This window comes from Amblyraja radiata, chromosome 2 (assembly GCF_010909765.2).
Source record: "Amblyraja radiata isolate CabotCenter1 chromosome 2, sAmbRad1.1.pri, whole genome shotgun sequence".
Lineage (NCBI taxonomy): Eukaryota > Metazoa > Chordata > Chondrichthyes > Rajiformes > Rajidae > Amblyraja > Amblyraja radiata.
This window is the reverse complement of record NC_045957.1, coordinates 109,351,782-109,373,291: the sequence shown is the minus strand read 5'-3', so window position 1 is coordinate 109,373,291 and position 21,510 is coordinate 109,351,782. Positions and strand designations below refer to the sequence as shown.

At 41.0% G+C, this 21,510-nt stretch overlaps 1 protein-coding gene across 1 annotated transcript in view; it reads right to left on the bottom strand.

The window, feature by feature from the left end:
* osbpl10 (oxysterol binding protein like 10) overlaps positions 1 to 21,510 on the bottom strand; it is a 220,943-nt gene that overhangs the window by 10,001 nt on the left and 189,432 nt on the right. Inside the window, exons 8-10 of the mRNA XM_033013285.1 lie at positions 12,832 to 13,330; positions 10,452 to 10,638; positions 676 to 858 (exon numbers count right to left, since the gene is read on the bottom strand). Coding sequence (XP_032869176.1) covers positions 676 to 858; positions 10,452 to 10,638; positions 12,832 to 13,330 — 869 coding nt within the window. The remainder of the gene's footprint in view (positions 1 to 675; positions 859 to 10,451; positions 10,639 to 12,831; positions 13,331 to 21,510) is intronic.

Sequence of the window (21,510 nt, the reverse complement as noted above, 5' to 3'; positions counted from 1 at the left end):
GCAAGGAGGTCCTACTGCAGTTATACAAGGCCCTAGTGAGACCGCACCTGGCGTATTGTGTGCAATTTTGATCTCTTAATTTGATTAAGGACATTATTGCTATTGTGGGAGTGCAGAGTAGGTTCACCAGGTTAATTTCCGGGATGGCGGGACTGACATATGATGAAAGAATGAGTCGACTGAGCTTGTATTCTCTGGAATTTAGAAGGATGACAGGATATCTTATAGAAACATAAAATTCTTAGAGGATTGGACAGGGTAGATGCAGGAAAAATGTTCCCTATGCTGTGGGAGTCCAGAACCAGGGGTCACAGCTTAAAAATAAGGGATAAGCCATTTAGGACTGAGATGAGGAATAACGTTTTTCACCCAGAGAGTTGTGAATCTGTGGAGTTCTCTGCCACAGAAGGCAGTGGAGGCCAATTCACTGGATGTTTTCAAGAGGGAGTAGATTTAGCTGTTAGGGCTAACGGAATCAAGGGATACGGGGTACTGATTTTGGATGATCAGCCATGATCATATTGAATGACGGCGCTGGCTCATAGTGCCGAATGGCCTACACCTGGACCTATTTTCTATGTCTATGTTTCTAAGACAAATAAAATAATTCTTAATTTTAATATCTGAAAAATTACATATAATTCAACAAAATATAAATGTTCAAATGCCACAGACCTTGATTCCAGCAATCCTTGCTTTTTGATGGGCCGTATTTTTTTTCTTATTACTGGCAGTTTGGTCGTATCAATCACTTTTGTTTCACCGTTGCTATATGTGAATTCAAGAGTTCCGTTCCATTCCCCCTGTGCCTTGCACACAATCGTGTTTGTAGGATTATGCTTTACCTCAGCCGTAACTCTACAGGGACAAAAATATGGAAACAAAAGGGTGAAATAAATAGAAGGGAATTCAATTATTGTTCTACATCCCCAGTAAACACAATGAATAGCTTTAAATGTAAAACTTTATTCTCGTGTTTAAATCCCATCCTGGTCTTGCTGCATTTCTCTTACAGTCAAATATACCACCTCCACCTCTCGTCTCTGAAACATCTTGAAACTGGCCTGCATGTGGATCCACAACCTTGATGTCAATGTTCACCACATACAACATGTTGCTGTTTACTTAAACAAGCAAACTTGTTCAGAACTCCCACCAACACCTCTCAGCTGTTATTAAGTGTACAGTGCCAACTTAAGAGGTATTTATATAAGCACATGGATATGTGGTGAATGAAGGTGGAGTATTGAAGTAGGCATTTCATTGTTCCGTTTCGGTACGTATGATAATCAAACACTCTTAACTCTTGGATCATGTTGAGACAGGGGAGATTAGTTTATCTTGGCATCATGTCAATCCTTTCAAGATGGCGGCGGCGGGCGGAGGAAAAGAACGATGTTGGTGAGCAGGCAGGGGGCTCAATCTCCGGCGCCCTCCCAGGTGCTCGAGGTCACCTGCGGGAGGCACCCCAGGGCACAGAGGCTGAGCGATAGCCATTGAAGCCCATGTCGAGGAGGTGTCGGAGTGGGTGAAGTGGGCCGTTGGAGGACCTGATGTAGCCCGGGGCTCGATTGGATCGGACGTTGCTCCAAGTGGCCCAGCACATGGCACGGATGTGGCCTGCAGCGTCACAGAATGGTGGAGCAGTGGTGGAGGGCAATGACACATCATCTGGCCAGGCTGATCTCTGCAACTCTGACCCAGTGGCAGGCAATGCCAGGACAATGGGTCGATATGGCCAAGTTTATACTCTAACATTTTTTTCAAATTTGGGACTTGAAGGGTACAAGAGGGCACCTAAACCATGGCAACTCTTGTGGACTGACTACTATACTCTTATACTTAACATTATTGCACCTGATGTGTAGAAGGGTTATCACTGAACTATACGCTAAAAAATAATGTCATTGTACTCGGCAAGAACAGCCGAGGCCTGAAGATTCACCAGACCCGGATGAAGTGTTTGGAGGGACAGGGAGTGTCACAACGCACAGGTATTTTACCTGGTGAGATGCAGGAGGAGCCGGGCCCGGAATCACCCCATAGAGCCCGAAGCCTCCAAGTGGCCCAACTAGTCCCACGGAACAGTTCTCTGGAGAAGGTTCGAGTCAAATGGCCTCAGGCCTGCAAGACGGCAGTCTGGCATCAGTTCGACGAGGACGTCGAAGATGGCCAAGTATGAAGAGCTGGTCATAAACTGCCGCAAGCAGGGCTGGAAGACAAGGTGCATGCCCATCGAGGTTGGCTGCAGAGGTTTTGCAGGGCAATCGCTCTACAAAGCCTTGATTGCACTGGGCATCAACGGAGTGGCGAGGAGAAGGGCCATCAAGAACACCACAGAGGCAGCGGAGAAGGCCTCGAGATGATTCTGTATCAGGAGAGGAGGTCCATGGGGAGGAGCGAATGCCACCTGAACACAAGTCGTGGTCTGATCAACCACAGCTGGGTCGCCTGGGTGAGGGTGTCTGATGTTGAAAGTCCCAAAACACCCAATGACCCCAGGTTACATCACTGATGATGTGTTCAGGAGCATCTATCGATATATTTGTATCAATCAACAGGTGCGTATGACAAAATGAACCATTGATGTTCAGCAGAGACATTGTGGACCGAAGGGCTTTTTCCTATGCTGTACTGTTATATATTCTATAATCAATGTACAGTTTGAGATTACTTTATGCAATCATATTCTAAAGTGGAATATTTTGCCACAATGATAAACTAATCCCATCTGTCCACACAACAACTAATATTTCCAGCTTGTGTTATAATAGATTATAATTTTAATTGAATTGTTTCTCTAAATTAACACTTAGCATTAAAGTTACATCAAGAAGATTCAGAATATGATCATTAGAGTACACAAATAACTGTTTATATATTGTCAATGAGTTCTGCAAGAATTTCAATATTCAATCATTGACCATGAATTCAAAATAAAATTTATGATCTATAAGAGAGATTTCACGCAAGAGAAAACAGTTTGTAGCAAAATCATTTATGCCTTAATATAACATAAATTAAATATTCCAGAACATTTTTAGGAAAGGGTTTGTTACTTTAATGAAGGCATAGCGACGGTTAATCTGGTTTTTAATAACCCTCTATAATTACAATCCCAAAATAATGATCAGGTATTTTTAGAACATTAATTTGCTCTATGTACAAATTGGTTTTTAGCTTTAAGGTCATATCATAGAGGAATATGTATCTAGATTTGCACTAATGAGCTTGACAGTGAATGGCAAGGGTTATTTGATTTGCAACCTTCAATCTAAGCTTGACACGGACCCCGCTGGTAACATTCTGCAGATAATGGAGACACAAGAGACAGCAGATGCTGGAATATGGAGCAACAAAGAAACTGCTGCAGAAACTCAGCAGGTCATGCAACACCTATTGGGGAGTGGGGGACAGGAAATGTTGACATTTTGGGCCGAGACCCTTCATCGGGACTCAGAGTGGAGAGGGCAGATTGCCAGTGTAAAGCGGTGATAGCGAGACTAGAATCAAGTGATTGGTGGATCGAGGAGGGGTAAAGAATCACAGGCAGATGGAGCAAGGTCAGAGAGGAGTGAGGTAGTGGCTGAGGGGATGATGGATGGAGGTAGACAAAAAAAGCAGACAATGCAGGTGGGGTGGGGTCAATGGTGGAATGGCTACTTTATTAACAGTCTGCTTTTAACATAATCTGAATTTTAAAATTACTCAAATTGTAAATTGCTGGCAAATCTACAAATTTAAAAATGTGATCATGTGCAAAAAATAAATGCTTTATGATTTAGGCCTGTATGATGATGTTGAGATCCAATATGACATTGCCGATTGGCACTTTCATGTCGTGTTACGTATTAATAAATAACCTTTTTTTTGGTTTTGTTTTGTTCATTGTCATGTGTACCGAGGTACAGTGAATAGCTTTTTATTGCATGCTAACCAGACAGCAGAAAGACTATATATGATTGTAATGGAGTCATTCACAGTGTACAGATACATGATAAAGGGAATAACATTTAGTGCAAGATAAAGACCAGTAAAGGTAGTCTGAGGGTCTCCAATGAGGTAGATGGTAGCTTAGGACCGCTCTCTTGTTGTTGATAGGATGGTTCAGTTCCCTGATAACAGCGGGAAAGTCCACTCGACCACTAGACACAAGGAACTGCATATGCTGCTTTACAAAAAATGGCGCATAGTGTTGGAGTAACTCAGCAGGTAATGCAATATCTCTGGAGACCATGGACAGTTGATGTCTCGGTTCAGGACCCTTCAAGTCCCTTTTGCATGTCCACTAGAGATGTTGCCTGGGTCGCTGAGTTACTCCAGCATTTTGTGAATTTTTTTCAATGATGCACATGCAGATAACGAGCTTTATGCTGTGGAAAATCTTGATGTGAGCCACAACCACCATCCTCCCTCCCCCGTAATCAGGGGTTAATGTGCAGGGATTCCTGGTCAGCGCAGACTCGGTGGGCCAAAGGGCCTGTTTCCATGCTGCATCTCTAAAGGAAACCTTCAAGGTCGGCAGAGGAGCGGCAGGTGAAGGAGCGAGTGTGGGGGATTGGCTGCAGATGTTAAAGCCTTGGTGAGTAAAGTGTGAGTCTTTGGCTCAAGAGTCTTTGGCGAGGAGGCTGAGGCAAGGAGACTACACTTGATCGAAATTTGGGATTTTTGATTTTTTTTCTCCACTGAAGAAATGGCAGGCAAGTTGGTGCAGTGTGTTTCCTGCAGGATGGGGGAAGTCGGGGACACCGCTGGTGCTTCTGGAAACTAAACCTGCAGAAATTGTGTCCAGGTGCAGCTCCTGAATGAACGTTTTGGGGAACTGGAGCAGCAGTTGGATGACCTCCAGGCCAAACAGGAAAACGAGTTTCCTGGACAAGACCTTCAGTGAGGTTGTCACGCCAAGGATACAGGAAGAGCGAAGGTGGGTGACTGTGAGAAAGAGGAGTAAACGTGAAGTGCAGGAGACCCCGGTGGCTGTACCTAATGGAAACAGCTCTTGGGAGCTGTTGGGGCAGACAACGCTTCCAGTCGTGGTGGACAGGTCGGTGGCTCCAATCCTAGCGATGAGACACGACCTGCGAGACCGACGTCGGGCAGAGCCATAGTGGTGGGTGACTCCATTGTCCTAGGTGCGGATAGGAGATTCTGTAGTGGCAGGCGAGACTTGAGGATGGTCTGTTGCCTCCTGATGTCAGGATTTAAGATGTCTCGGACAGACTTCAGAACATCCTCGAGAGTGAAGGTGAGCAGCCGGAAGTAGTTGTGTATGTGGGCACAAACGACGTCAAGAAGCAGAGGAAGGAGGTTCTCCAACGTGAGTTTATAGAGTTCGGAAGAAGGCTGAAAAGTAGGACTTCTAGGGTGGTTATCTCTGGATTGCTTCCAGTACCTCGTGCTGGCGAGGGCAGGAAAAGGGAGATAAAGGATCTAAATGTGTGGCTGAGAGGCTGGTGCACGGAGCAGGGATTTAGATTTATAGACCACTGGGACCTCTTCTGGGGTCGGGGTGACCTGTACCAAAGGGGCTGGTTACACCTTAACTGGAGGGGGACCGACATTCTGGCTGCCACGTTTGCTAATGCGACAGTGATAGGTTCAAACTAAATAGCGGGGAGGAGGGGTTGACAAATTAGGAGTATAAGGATGGAGTTAAAGGGGAAGAGAGTGCAGGAAAAGTTACGAAATACACCCGAATTAATGGGACGGAAAGTTCAAGAAGGGATAAGACAGTAAGGTCAGGTGAAAGAGGAACTGGCGTGAGAGGGGAGGTGAATACCGAATTAAAAGTGTTAGATATTGAATGCGCAAAGTATAAGAAATAAAGTGGATGAGCTTGAGGCTCAATTAGAAATTGGTGAGTATGATACTGTGGGAATTACAGAGACATGGCTGCAACAGGATCAGAGGAGGGAACTGAATATTCAGGGGTATACGTCCTATCAAAAAGACAGACAGGTGGGCAGAGGGGGTGGGGTGGCTCTGTTGGTAAGGAATGAAATTCAGTCCCTTGCGAGGGGTGACATAGTCAGAAGATGTAGAGTAATTGTGGATAGAACTGAGGAAATGTAAGGGTAAAAATACCCTAATGGGAGATATCTACAGGCCCCCAAACAGTAGCCTGGATATACTGTAGGGTGCAGGTTGCATCAGGAGTTAAAATTAGCATGTAATAAAGGTAATGCTATGGTGGTTATGGAAGAGGTGGACTGGGAAAATCAGGTTGGTACTGGACCCCAATAAAGGGAGTTTGTAGAATGCCTCCGAGATTAATTCTTACAGCAGCTTGTACTGGAGCCTATTTCTCTCTCGCTCCTTTCTTGAAAAGTGGGATAACATTAGCTACCCTCCAATCCACAGGAACTGATTCAGAATCTATAGATTGTACTGGAGCAGGCAATTCTGGATTTGGTGTTATGTAATGAACCGGATTTGATAAGGGTACTCAAGCTAAAGGAACCATTAGGAGGTAGTGATGTTTTAATCTGCAATTTGAGAGGGAGAAGGTAAAATCGGAAGTGACAGTATTCCAGTTGAACAAAGGGGACTATGGAGGCATGAGGGAGGAGCTGGCCAAAGTTGACTGGAAAAGGACGATGGTGGAACAGCAACGGCAGGTATTTCTGGGAATTATCCAGAAGATGCAGGATCATTTCATTCCATAGAGGAAGAAAGATTCTAAGGGGGGTAAGAGGCGACCGTGGCTGACAAGCGAAGTCAAGGTAGTATAAATAATAAAGAGACGGTGTATAATATAGCAAAGATGAGCGGGAAGCCAGAGGATTGGGTAACATTTGAAGAACAGAAAGTAACTAAAAAGGCAATAGGGGGAGAAAAGATGAAGTACGAAGGTAAGCTATCCAAGAATATAAAGGAGGATAGTAAAAGCTTCTTTAGGTATGTGAAGAGGGAAAAATTATTTAAAGCAAATGTGCGTCCCTTGAAGACAGAAACAGATGAATTTATTATGGGGAACAAGGAAATGGCAAACGAGTTGAACAGCAACTTTGTTTGTGTCTTCCTTAGTGAAGACAACCAATCTACCAATTGTACTAGGGGACAGAGGACCTGGGTTTATTGAGGAAGTTCACATTAGTTAGGAAATGGTGTTGGGTAGACTGATGGGACTGAATAGACAATAAACAATAGACAATAGGTGCAGGAGTAGGCCATTCGGTCGTTCGAGCCAGCACCGCCATTCAATGTGATCATGGCTGATCATCCCCAATCAGTACCCCGTTCCTGTCTAGCTCTCTCTTGAAAGCATCCAGAGAACCTGCCTCCACCGCCCTGTGAGGCAGAGAATTCCACAGACTCGCCATTCTCTGTGAGAAAAAGTGTTTCCTCGTCTCCGTTCTAAATGGCTTACTCCTTATTCTTAAACTGTGGCCCCTGGTTCTGGACTGCCCCAACATCGGGAACATGTTTCCTGCCTCTAGCATGTCCAAACCCTTAACAATCTTATATGTTTCAATGAGATATCCTCTCATCCTTCTAAACTCCAGAGTGCACAAGCCCAGCTGCTCCATTCTCTCAGCATATGACAGCCCGCCATCCCGGGACTGATGAAGGCTGATAAATCCCCAGGGCCTGATGGTCTGCATCCCAGGGTACTCAAAGAGGTGGTTCTAGAAATCGCGGACGCATTGGTGATCATTTTCCAATGTTCTATAGATTCTGAATCAGTTCCTGTGGATTGGAGGGTAGCTAATGTTATCCCACTTTTCAAGAAAGGAGCGAGAGAGAAAGCAGGGAATTATAGGCCAGTTAGCCTGACATCGGTGGTGGGGAAGTTGCTGGAGTCGATTATCAAAGATGTAATAGCGATGCATTTGGATAGCAGTAACAGGATCAGTATGGATTTGTGAAAGGGAAATCATGCTTGACAAATTCTGGAATTTTTGGAATTTTTCTGGATTCTGAACAAATTCTGGAACAAATTCTGGAATTTTTTGAGGATGCAACAAGTAAAATTGACAAGGGAGAGCCAGTTGATGTAGTGTACCTGGACTTTCAGAAAGCCTTTGATAAGGTCCCACACAGGACATTAGTGGGCAAAATTAGAGAATATGGTATTGGGGGCAGGGTACTGACATGGATAAAAAATTGGTTGGCAGACAGGAAACAAAGAGTAGGGATTAACGGGTCCCATTCAGAATGGCAGGCAGTGACTAGTGGGGTGCCGCAAGGCTCAGTGCTGGAACTGCAGTTATTTACAATATACATCAATGATTTAGAAGTAAAGAAGGGTCTCGACCCGAAGCGTTGCCTATTTCCTTCCCTCCATAGATGCTGCCTCACCCGCTGAGTTTCTTCAGCATTTTTGTCTACCTTAGAAGTCATTAAAAGTAACATTAGCAAATTTGCAGATGACACAAAGCTGGGTGGAAGAGTGAACTGTGAAGAGGATGCTATGAGGATGCAGGGTCAATTTTTGGACAGGTTGGGTAAGTGGGCAGATGCATGCCAGATGCAGTACAATCTGGCTAAATGTGAGGTTATCCATTTTGGTGGCAAGAACGGGAAGGCAGATTATTATCTGAATGGTGTCAAGTTAGGAAAAGGGGAAGTACAACAAGACCTGGGTGTCCTTGTTCATCAGCCACTGAAAGTAATCATGCAGGTACAACAGGCAGTGAAGAAAGCTAATGTTGGCCTTCATAACGAGAGGAGTTGAGTATAGGAGCAAAGAGGTCCGTCTAAAGTTGTTCATGGCCCTGGTGAGACCTCACCTGGAGTATTGTGTGTAGCTTTGGTCTCCTAATTTGAGGATGGATATTCTTGCTATTGAGGGAGTGCAGCGTAGGTTCACAAGGTTAATTCCTGGGATTGCAGGACTGTCGTATGATGAAAGAATGGAGCAAATGGACCTGTATTCATTCAAATTTAGAAGGATGAGAGGGTATCTTATAGAAACATATAAAATTATTAAGGGATTGGTCATGCTAGATGGAGGAAACATGTTCCCGATGTTGGTGGAGTCTCGAACCAGAGGCCACAGTTTAATAATAAAGGGTAGGCCATTTGGACCTGAGATGAGGAAAAACGTTTTCACAGAGTTGTGAATTTGTGGAATTCTCTGTCTCAGATGGCAGTGGAGGCCGATTCACTGGATGCATTCAAGAGAGAGTTAGATAGAGCTCTTAGGGCTAGAGGAATCGAGGGGTATGGGTAGAAGGCAGGAACGTTGTACTGATTGTGGATGATCAGCCATGATCCCACTGAATGACGGTGCTGGCTCGAAGGGCCGAATGGCCTACTCCTGCACCTATTGTCTACATATCTATGTAAACTAAAAATGTGTTCTTAATTTGTTTTAGCTAATGTATGTACCCATTTATTGCTAGCCCTTGCTGTCTCCTCCCCTTCCTTAACCCTCTAGCTGTCTCCTCCCACCCTCCCATCCGCCCGCCCTCGGGCTCCTCCTCCTCCTCCCCTTTTCCTTCTTTCTCCCCCCCCCACCCCCCATCAGTCTGAAGAAGGGGTTTGGCCCGAAACGTCGCCTATTTCCTTCGCTCCATAGTTGCTGCTGCACCCGCTGAGTTTCCCCAGCAATTTTGTGTACCTACCCATTTATATAGTTGGTTTCTTTTTTCTTACTGCCATTTAATTGCCTAATTTATCCAACTTGTCTCACCTGCCTTTTGCAGATTAAATCTTGAGATAAAGTAGGAAATCAAATAATCCAACTAACTTTTAACATATTACCCATTATAGCTTTTTATGGCCATGGTTGTTTTGATTAGTGAAAACGGAAAAATTTCCAAACACAAAACGATCAAAGGAAAATGAATTGATGGCAAAAGACCCTTAAAGGGCCTGTCCCACTTGGCGATTTTGCCGGCGTCATATCAGTGTCGCTAAAAGATTTTGAATTTTTCAAAATCCAGCATCGACAAAAAAAATGTTGTGACACTTGAAAAAACACCGCGCGTCATACGTCATCACGCCGCGTATTTTTCAGTCACATGTTACGTCAGTCAATGGTGCCGGCAGTTGCTGAAAAAATTCGATTTTCATTGACTTGAATTGACGCTCACATTTACTACGAAAAGTCACAACTTGTCACAAATGTACTATGTTGCTCGAAGGTTCCCAGGAAGAACTCTCATAACATCAAATAGCGCCTGCTTACATTTCAGCAGGTTATGGATAATCAATCTCCTCGTAAGGCAGTGGAGGCCAATTGTCTGGATGCTTTCAAGAGAGTTAGATAGAGCTCTTAAAGATAGTGGAGTCAAGGGATAAGGCAGAAACGGGGTGCTGATTACGGATGATCAGCCATGATCACAGTGAATGGCGGTGCTGACTCAAAGGGCAGAATGGCCAACTCCTGCACCTAATGTCTATTAACAAAATAAGCTGACTTTATGAGTTACAAAGTCAGATTTTTCTACAACCAGGTGCACATTTCACAGCAGTATCAATACATAAAATTATTTATAAATTACCTGTGGACTTTTCCTCCATAGAAAGGTTTGGTATGGAATGTGACAGCAGCAGAATATCCCGATTTGGTACAGTGTATATTAACTTTACCTCCCAGTTCTACCCAGGGAACAGTCAGTATGGAACGCGCATAGGCACAAGGCAGTGTAAAAACATATTCCTCGTCATGTTCTCCAAGGAAAAGGACACCTGTAAAAGATGGGAAGGCACTGAAAATTGAAATCTGACAGAATGCAAAGTAGAACAAGTGAATATCAGAAAAATAATTTTGTGGGAGAGAAAATGAAAGAGCAATATTACAAATAAAGTGATCTTTCTTTTCCGTATACTCTTGTTCCTGCACATTTTATATTGAAAACAGAGGACAATGTAGAATTAAATGTCTGCAACAAATATTTGAAGAACAGTTTGTTTTACATTCGATTCTGATGCCATTACTTTCTCCATGTTCTTGTTTGATCGGACAGTTAATCAGGTTGAAGATGCTACAAAACCATACAGTGGATATGTTTCAGTACCAAGTAGTAGTCCAGGAGTAAAATGTTCCACAGAAACAATTTTATCTATCTGTTTGTAGCTGGAATCAGTTGCATGTATCCAACGCAAAATTATTACACACAAGCCAAATTAGAAAAATCCAAATCCAAAAAATATAACGTTAGTATGACCGCACATGAATCATTAAGTAATTTATTGCTATGAAATTTGTGAAACTCAAAGTGAATAAATTCCCAGGACCTTATCACCTGCATCCCAAGATTTTAAAAGAGACAAGACCAAGTGGGACCCATTGGGTCCCTGTCACATGGGAGGGCTAGTCCCCAAACGCAATATTCCACCACTCGCCCATAGCCCCAACTGTGAAGGCACGGCTCATTACCCCTCATCCCCAACACTCCCTCCCCTCCTCTTCACCCTCCCTCTTCTCTCCCCTCTCCTCCTCCACTACCTTCCTCACCTCTCCCTCCCTCTCCTTTCCCCTACCCTCAGTCACTCCCTCTCTCCCTCTATCTCCCTGCTCCCCCACTCCTCACCTCTCCCCTATCCCACTCTGCCCCACTAAACACAATGTTTAAATAACATTTCTCCTCCTCCCCTCCCCCACTCCCTTCCTCTCCTTAAAACAATGTAACAAATCTCTCATTGCACTGGGTATAACACTGCTGATGGCCAGTTTATGTAAATGGATCCCATTGTGACTTCATAGCTGCTAACTGCCAGTGCAGATGAAATACATTTTTTTCAAAGTGGGATTTTCTATAGTTTTAAATGTGAATAACTTGTAAAATATACCATCAATCTGAACGAAACTTGATACACGACACGACAGTCCAATTGTAAGTAAGGTGGTGCAACAATTGTAGCGGTATCGTGTACTGTTTTGGTGTCGTTCCGGAGGCACATGGGCAGACATCCACACACACAGACAGGCACACAGACACACACGCATAGAAACAAACAAGATGAGAGTTTTCGTAATATATAGATAGCAAAGCAGATAGTGTGCACACCTGATTAGTTTAGTTTAGTTTAGTTCAGTTTGATTTAGTTTAGTTAGTTTTTGTTTAGTTTGGTTTGGTTTAGAGATACAGCTCGGAAACAGGCCCTTCGGACCACCAAGTTTGCGCCAACCAGCAATCCCCATACACTAAAGTCATCCTACACACACTTGGGACAATTTACAATTTTTAACAAAGCCAATCAACCTACAAACTTGTACGTCATTGGAATGTGGCGCCGCTTGTCACCTTTCTAAATTTCATGGACTCTGGCACTGAAAGACAGCACAGTAATCCTCTCATTTAAGAAAAGGGGAAGAGAAACCATGGACCTACAGACCAATTAGCTTAACACCTAAAAGGTAATATGCTGGAAGGAAGTGCTACTTGGTTGCTTAGAAAATGGGTGGTCAACTTACATTTGAGAATGGAAAACCATGTCTAACAAAACTGTTAGGGTTATTGTAACAAACACAATAGATAACGCCAAACTATTGGATGTACTCTATTTTGACTTTCAGAATGCCTTCATAAGGCCAGAGATAGGATGAAATCAGGAAGGTGGTAGAGGCAGGTATTCTCATAACATGTGGATGTGCACTTCAATCACCATGAAATAGGAGGCTGCGTACCAGGGTTTGGTAAAGAGGATTAGTGTAGCAAGGTTCTTAATCGTCAGCATTAGCAAGGTGGGCTTAAGGGCCCGCTTCTGTGCTGATGACAATCTGACATAAATATCGAATTTGGATCAGCACCGAATGAAAATTACATTCGGAAATTTAATTGTAAGTAGCCAATAATAACTCATTATTGTAGCTATTTGCAATCCACCATGACACATTAGAGTTAGATCTAAATTGATACATTTCAAAACTCTTCTTACCTTCCCCTGCCATCGTGACCCCGATGGACATCCCCATAAATTTGCTCTTGGTCCACACATGTGCATTTACACACATTTTTCTTTCCTTGCATTCGCAGTAAAAACCCGAAACTGGTGGATGATGGGACACTTGTTCTGCTGTAAATCTCACATTGTAGATTTCCGTAGAGTCCTTGCAAGTCTCAAAGGCCTGATGGATCTTAGACTGGTCCTTGGCAATGGTTAAAGTGCTGTTGACTCCACTGGCTTTTACTTGATTTTTAGGCACATTCCAGGAACAGTGGAAAGTTTCTCCAATGATTGGATTATAGGGTTTTTTTGCCACTGCCCCCTTTCGGCCCTCGTGGAATGCAGTCAGGTAATATTCCACAAAGCAAATAATCCTCTCTTCAGCTGTGGTACCTGCCGTGATTGACACAAACATGTCTGCGTGGGCCATGAAGTTTGCATACATTTCCAGCAATGATCTCTTCTCTAAAATAAATGTTGGAAGCACCACCTATGTTCAGAAAAAAGAAAGAAAATATTTTAGTGCATTTCAAAACGTTGGCCTTAAAGACTTCCTGAACATGAATTTGACATAACGACATAATTTGAAGTAGCTTTCTTTATCCTGGAACTAGTCAATATGTTACAATGGATGTTTTGACTGGGAAATTCACGACAAGTCTATTTGAAAGATATCTCAGGACTTGTGACAACTGAACATGATGAAAAATGGCAAAGTACAAAGCAATAATCTAAGCCAACGATTCCAATAATTTTGGAAAAGTTTAATTAGTTGTAGCCGATAATGAGATAATTATATGTAATCATTATCTGTCCGAAGAAGGATCCCAACCAAAAACGACACCTACCCATGTTCTCCAGAGATGCTGCCTGAACTGTTGAGTTACTTCAGCAATTTTAGTTTTTTGATTATATATAGTCCTATCAATACATATTCATAATTATTCATAATCAGTGGTTTATTTTCATTTTGGGCTTTGTCATAACAACGTCAACTGTAAATATATTAGTCACAAGCCACCATGGTAAAATATTTCTTAATTTCTCAAGCCTCACATACATTAAATCCAACTATGGATCTCTCCAACAATATTTGGGTTATTTTTCTCCTTTCAAGTTGAATTTTAATCATTAGACAATAGACAATAGACAAGAGGTGCAGGAGTAGGCCATTTGGCCCTTTGAGCCAGCACCGCCATTAAATGTGATCATGGCTGATCATTCCCAATCAGTACCCATTTCCTACCTTCTCCCCATATCCCCTGACTCCGCTATTTTTAAATTAATCCAAAGTCTTGGCCTCCGCAGCCATCTTGTAGCGATGAATTCCAGACTCACTACCCTCTGACTAAAGAAATTCTTCCTCATCTTCTTTCTAATGGTACATCCCTTTATTCTGAGGCTGTGCCCTCTGATCCTACTCTCCCACTAGTGGAAACATCCAAGCCTGTCACTATTAAATGAGGCCCCCACCTCTCCCACATCCAGCGAATACAGGCCCAGTGCTGTCAAACACTCATACATTAGAAGGATAGGAATGCACCGGAGAGAGTACAGAGAAGGTTGACCTAGGATAGAACGTTCCACATGTGGAGAGTCTTGATAGGCACTTATTTTTCCTTTGGAGCAGAGGAAGCTGAGGGGGAGGGGGAGGGGGGGGGGGGGGGAGTTGTTCAAGGAAGGACATCTCCCCAATCTCACCCAGGCTGGCTTATATATATATGATTCCGCCAAAACATGTGACATCATTGGCAGAGGCAACTAGAAATTGACAAAGAATGCTGACTTTGCCAGCAATGTCTTTATTCCACAATGAATGAGTAGAAAATAAATTATCACAACTCATATTAATCAAAACCTATCCCGCCTTGTTTTTATCTGCCCCCAAACTGCAGTGTAAATCTCTTCGTTTTGAAAGGAGGTTCAGTTTAACTTCACAATCATAATTCAAATTCTGGACAAAAATGCATGTCTTCGCAAAATGATTGTTCTCTCAATAGACCATTAACAGCAGGAGAATATCAAGTTGGAGACACAAGAGACTGCGCATACTGGAATCTTGAGCAAAAAGTAAAATGCTTGAGGAACTTATGGGAAGGGAAATGTACAGATAACATTTGGGTCGTGAGAGTCTGCCGGTCCATTTCCCTCTGAGAATATTAAGATGTCTCTCTTGGGAAATCTTTTTATTGGAAGCAAAGTTTATAGGAAACCTGTTGCTTCATTTAAATCAATGTTGTTTTATGGATGAGGCTCCACAAATTTCTACAAACTTCCTTCCACAATAACGTCACAATCAAAACCCAGCTTTAAAGGCTCCGAGGGCAAATATAAAAGTTTAGTTTAGTTTTGCTTAGATACAGCGTGGAAACAGGCCCTTTGTTGTTGTTGTATTCAATTTATTGTCATTATCTCATGAGACAACGAAATGGATCTTTCTTACAATCAAGTAACATAAAAATACATAATAAATAAATAAATAATTTAAATAAATTTAAAAAAAAAGCACAAACACAGAAGTCCACGACACAACATAACCCCACAGTGGCACCAAAGTTAAGGAAGGTACCATAGTCCAGCCAGCCTCCCGCCGATCTTCCCAGATGTTCACCCGTGGTCGGGGCCTCCCGAGCACCCGCAGTCGCCGCCACGGGCGGCCCGATGCTCAGGCCCTCTCGCCGGGAACGATGGAACCCCGACGCCGAACCCCGACGGAGAACATCCTCAGCGGCCCGGACCTCTAGATCAGCCACCTCCCGCCGGAGTCCGCGGCTCCCGAAGTGCACAACCGAGCCGGGCAGAGTTGCAGGACTCCACGATGTTGGTCAGCGCCGCCCGCGTTGGGAGCTCCGCGAACCACAGCTCCGCGATGTAGGTGCAGCAGGCCCAGCACACCAGAGCTCCAAACGGCAATCCCCAGTAAGGCATCGCCCGCCCCGCGATGTATCCAACGCTGCGCCGCTGCTGCTGGAGCTCTGGTCGGTCCCGGCAGGAAAGGCCGCGCCAATACAGTATGTAGGCCGCAGAAAAAACACATAAAACGCTCTTCAAACATAACAAAAAATTGGCCACCGAGCCTGCGCCGACCAACGATCCCCGCACACTAATACTATCCTACACACTACACTAGAGACAATTTACCATTTTACCAAAAGCAATTAACCTACAAACCTGTATGTCTTTGGAGTGTGGGAGGAAACCAGAGCACCCGGAGAAAACCAACACAAGTCAAGGGGAGAACGTACAAACTCCGAACAGAAAGCACCCATGGTCAGGATTGAACCCAGGTCTCTGGCAGTGTAAAGCAGCAACGCTACCATGCCGCCCCATTGTACCATACTCCAGCTAGAACATTGGACATAAATGAGTAAACCTAATATTTTGCATTTTGAAATAAAAAAATACATTGAAACATATTTCCACTGTTCTCTAAGATTAAAATAATGTGCGCTTTCCTATAATCCAAATAACCCAATTTTATTCAATATATTGAAAATATTTAACTAATGTCAAAAAAAATTGAATATTTTGTTCAGTTATTGAATTGATATATTGTATTAATCTGAAACAGAATTGCAACAAATGCTATTTTGAATGTTGTTGATATATTTCTTAATTAACAACAGCTTGTAAGTCACTTTTTAAAACTGTTTTCTCTGACGCAGTTTTTAATCTATCCTAACACATTTCCTCCAATTTTATGAGCTCTTAATTTATGCACCAGCCTCTGATGTGTCAAATGCCTTTGGAAATATAAATGGATCTAATACCATCGCAGACAAAGAGGGGAGGTATGTTATAGTCTCTGGAGAGACACACTCTACTCCACTCACCATGGTAAATATTTATGTTCCTAATTTTGATAACCCGTAATTTTTTTAATAAAATCCTGAATATAATCTCTGAGTCCAATCACCAAAACGTGATAATCGGGGGAGATTTCAATTGCGTTCTGGATCAATACCTGGATAAATCTGCCCAACAAAAGAGACATACTATAAAATCAAAATCCAGTGAACTTTTAAATACATACATAAAAAATACAAATATAACAGATGTATGGAGGATTACAAACCCTGCCGGAAGGGAATATTCCTTTTATTCATTAATACATAAAACCTATACACGTATCGACTATTTCCTGGTGGACACGAAATCAAGTTGTCTGATTTTGTGGGGAAATTAATCCCCTTTACTCTAAATATCATAATAGTGTCATTTCTGATCATTCTCCGTTAACCTTCTCCTTAAAACTAGAAGGAATGTTCAATAAAAAATCGTTTTGGAGGTTTAATCCTCAAATACTAAACAATCCAGATGGTTGTAAATACTTAAAACAACAGATGGAACTTTTCTTTGAGACCAATGATACCCCAGATATCTCACCCTTCCTATTAAGGGAATCTTTTAAGGCGTTTATTAGAGGTTCTATTATTTCATACCAAGCTTGTCAAAATAAAAAGAATAGGACGGAACAATTGCAACTAGAAGAACAAATCAGACAACTTGATTTAGAAAACGCGAAAGATCCAACTATAGATAAACACAACAAGATAGCAATATTGAAATTTAAACTATACCAAATTTTATCTGCAAGAGTTATTGGATTATTTCAAATTACAAAACAGGAAAATTTCGAATTTGGCGATGCCACACAAACGTTTGGCACGTCAGCTGAAAAAAAGTGGAAAAGGATCACACCATTCTAAAAATCAAATCAGATAAAGGTGAATTGCTAATGCTGCCCAAAGACATTAACGGAAGATTTGCCCAATTTTATCAGAATTTATATACATCCAAAACATCAACAGACAGCAGTAAAATTACAAACTTTCTGGACAACTGTAATCTCCCAACACTTAACCCGCTGGAACAAGAGGAATTAGGAGCACAGGTTTCCATCAAAGAAATAGAAGAGACAATAAATTCACTGAAGAATGGTAAAACACCAGGACCAGCAGGTTCAGTAATGAATTTTATAAAAGATTTCACGAGGTAATTTCACCACGTTTACACAAGCTTTATACGTATGCATTTAAAGAACAGACACTACCAGAAACACTAGCTGAATCAACTATCACACTTACACCCAAAAAAGATAAAGATCTCGAAGACCCCGGTTCATATAGAGCAATTGCCCTGCTAAATACAGATCAGAAAATATTAGCGAAAACTTTGGCAAGAAGATTAAGTAAATACGTTAGTAAATTAATACATTCGGATCAAACGGGGTTCATACCCAAGAGACATTCATTTAATAATTTGAGACGTATTTTTAATATAATGTATTCACACAAAATTGAAGAAGACTTATCAATTATTTCATTAGATGCAGAAAAAGCAGTTGACGAAGTAGTATGGGAATACCTCTTCACAGTACTGCAAAAATTTCAGATGGGAGAGAATTTTATTTCATGGATAAAATTACTATATGACAGGCCGACTGCCAGAATATTGACCAACCACATACTTTCTCCGAAATTTCAATTATCCAGGGGCAATAGACAGGGTTGTGCATTATCACTCCTGTTATTTGCCCTTGCGATTGAACCCTTAGCGGAAAGTATAAGAATACATCCGAACATTCACGGTTATAAAACTAAACATTCAAATAATAAAATATCATTATATGCAGATGATGTATTATTATACATCACCAACTCTCAAGTTAGTATTCCAAATATATTAAATCTTATTGAGGAATTCGGTTCGGAATTCAGATATAGAATAAACTGGAACAAAAGTGAAATTATGGCAATAAAACCTCAAGAGCCGACACACCTTTTAAAATTCCCTTTTAGAACAGCTACAGAAAAATTTAAATACCTGGGTATCCAAGTAACCAGAAAATATAATTCTTTATTCAATGCAAACTTCCCGCCTTTAGTTACTAAATTAAATGCTCTTATTCAATTCTGGAAAACACTTTCGATGTCTCTAATAGGCAGAATAAATGCCATAAAAATGATTTTCCTCCCACAAATTCTCTATTTATCTCAATCAATACCGACATATCTACCTAAAAAATTTTTTTTAAACTTGTTTCCCGGATTACAAATTTTATTTGGGATTATAAATCACATAGAATTCATAAACAACATCTATGTAAACCCAAAGAAATGGGAGGATTGGCGCTCCCCAATTTCTTATACTACTATTGGGCAGCGAATATTAAAAATCTAATTTACTGGCTGGATAATGCATGCCAACAGGTAGATTGGTTAGTAATGGAGAGAGAGGATTGCTCGCCTTTTAATATAGGCGCGATCCTTCTCTCCCCAATAAAGTTGAAGAACACAATATATGAGAAAAATCCGATTATCAAAAGCACTTTACGAATTTGGAGACAAGTAAAATTTACTTTTAAATTAAGAAATCTATCTCTTCTTTCACCAATAGCTAATAACCCGTCGTTCAAACCATCTATTATAGATAAAACGTTTATTTATTAGGTAAGACTAGGAATTAAAAAGGTTGGAGACTTGTACGAAATGGGAAACCTATCATTCCAGAAACTACAGTCAAAATACAGTCTGAAAGGTAATCAATATTTTAGATATCTTCAAATTCGAGATTATTTGAAAACATATACCCACAAGTATCAAACTCTGTTGCCAGATATATTAGACGAAGGTATGAATAGAAACTCAGAGTCAATAATCTAATATCATACTTGTACAATATCCTTCCAAATATAGAAATTCCATCGTCAGACGCAATTAGAAGAGAATGGGAAGAGGAATTAGGCCTAAAAATCCCCAAAGATAGATGGGAAAAATATCTCCTATATATACATTATTCGATTAATGTTAGGCACATTTTAATCCAATTCAAAATACTCCACAAACTATATTACTCAAATATATTATTAAAAACAAAACTGGACAAAGTCACATTGACTGTTCCTAACTAGCCCATTCACTTCCAAATGAAATTTAAATTTAAGATCCTGGTTAAGGACCTATGATGCTCATCCCCAAAATGCATTTTGGAAATCTATTTTATTGTTCTCTCCATCGTAAAGTACTTGTGACCACAAGATCCTTTAATAATACTTGCTTATCAAATCTAAAATTGTCCATTCCCTGTTCGAAGTGTAATTTAGGACGAGTCACATTTCATGAATGAAAACAAATCTACAATATAAAGGTCATATTAATAAGTTTAATTAAATTATTGTTTCCAAGACTAGACTTTTTTCTTTAAAAATGTATTGCATAAAGTAACACGTGAAACGTCATGTACTCATTCAAAGTAATAACTAAACGATTTATATTATTGAATTAACATTCAATAATTGCCTTGCCCTAAAGTTGTATCTTGGATCACTCTGCAATATAAGGAAGGCAGCAACCAAATACATATCAGGGCCCAGATGAACATGCAAAATTCTTAAACAAGAATCTGCTGCAGTTAGTACTCTTTACTGAGCAAACTTGTTAATTTTGATGGTTAAAAGGAAGTGCTTTTCAAGCACAATTCTCCAAATTTCAAGGGGCATTAGTGCAATTACCGCAATAAAAAATATTTTATTTTGCATAATTTACTGCATAACATATACAAATTTGAGTATCCAATACCTTTTGATGTCATCTAGAACGTATAAAACTTGCAAAATACATTTGTGAATAAATCACCAATGCGTCAATGCAAATTGTCCACAAAAAAGAATATGGATTATTTCAGTTCTTTTTAATTCTGCATCCATGTATTTCATTGTTTGGAGGATTAAAGGTTTTGTTTTTCAAAAAACATGCAAGTGGATTTTTATTTTAAAAAGATTTTGACAGGAGACATTTAACTCTGAAATTGCTTAAGCATAAGGTCAGCTTCACAGTGCTTACAGTTGTATTTATTTGTTCAACCATAGACAATGATTGGGAAAAATAAACAAATGGAGGTATACAAGCTACAAAAGGGCCAGGAGAACTAATAAATGCATTTTGACAGGATAGATTTAACTCTGGAATTGCTTAAGCATAAGGTCAGCTTCACAGTGCTTACAGTTGTATTTATTTGTTCAACCATAGACAATGATTGGGAAAAATGGAGGTATACAAGCTACAAAAGAGCCAGGAGAACTAATAAATGCATGATAATGCATGATAATAAAAGCACTTCAGTATATAATGAAGAATGCATTAAATTGCAATTACTGCAGATTGCCCATAATTTGTGAGAATAATATTCCACATCAGTTTAAGATATATTTACATTGCATCACTGTTTCCGGCAAGCAGATACTGCACCAGCCTCTAGGTATTATTGCTTTACATTTAATTCTGAATTTTATCAATACCTATACATCAGAATTCATACATCTATTGTAAAAAAAACGAAATACATTCTGTAGTTAATATTTCTGAATAGACCTGCTGGTCTATTGCACCTCAAATAGATTTGAACTGCACCTCAAAGAACTGCACCTCAAATAAATTTATCATGCATTATACCAGTGTACGCTGGAGTTAACTATGGACCAAAAGACAACAGGGGATCATTATTCAAAGCTATCAGGTTTGATATGTGCAAAAAATAAAATGCTGGAGGAATTCAGTGAGTCAGGCAGTGCTTATGCACTGAAACGGAAAGCCCACATTTCAGGTTGGGGCCGGCCCTTCTTCAGACTGATCAACTGAGAAAACTGAACTGGCACTCCAGACAAGAAAC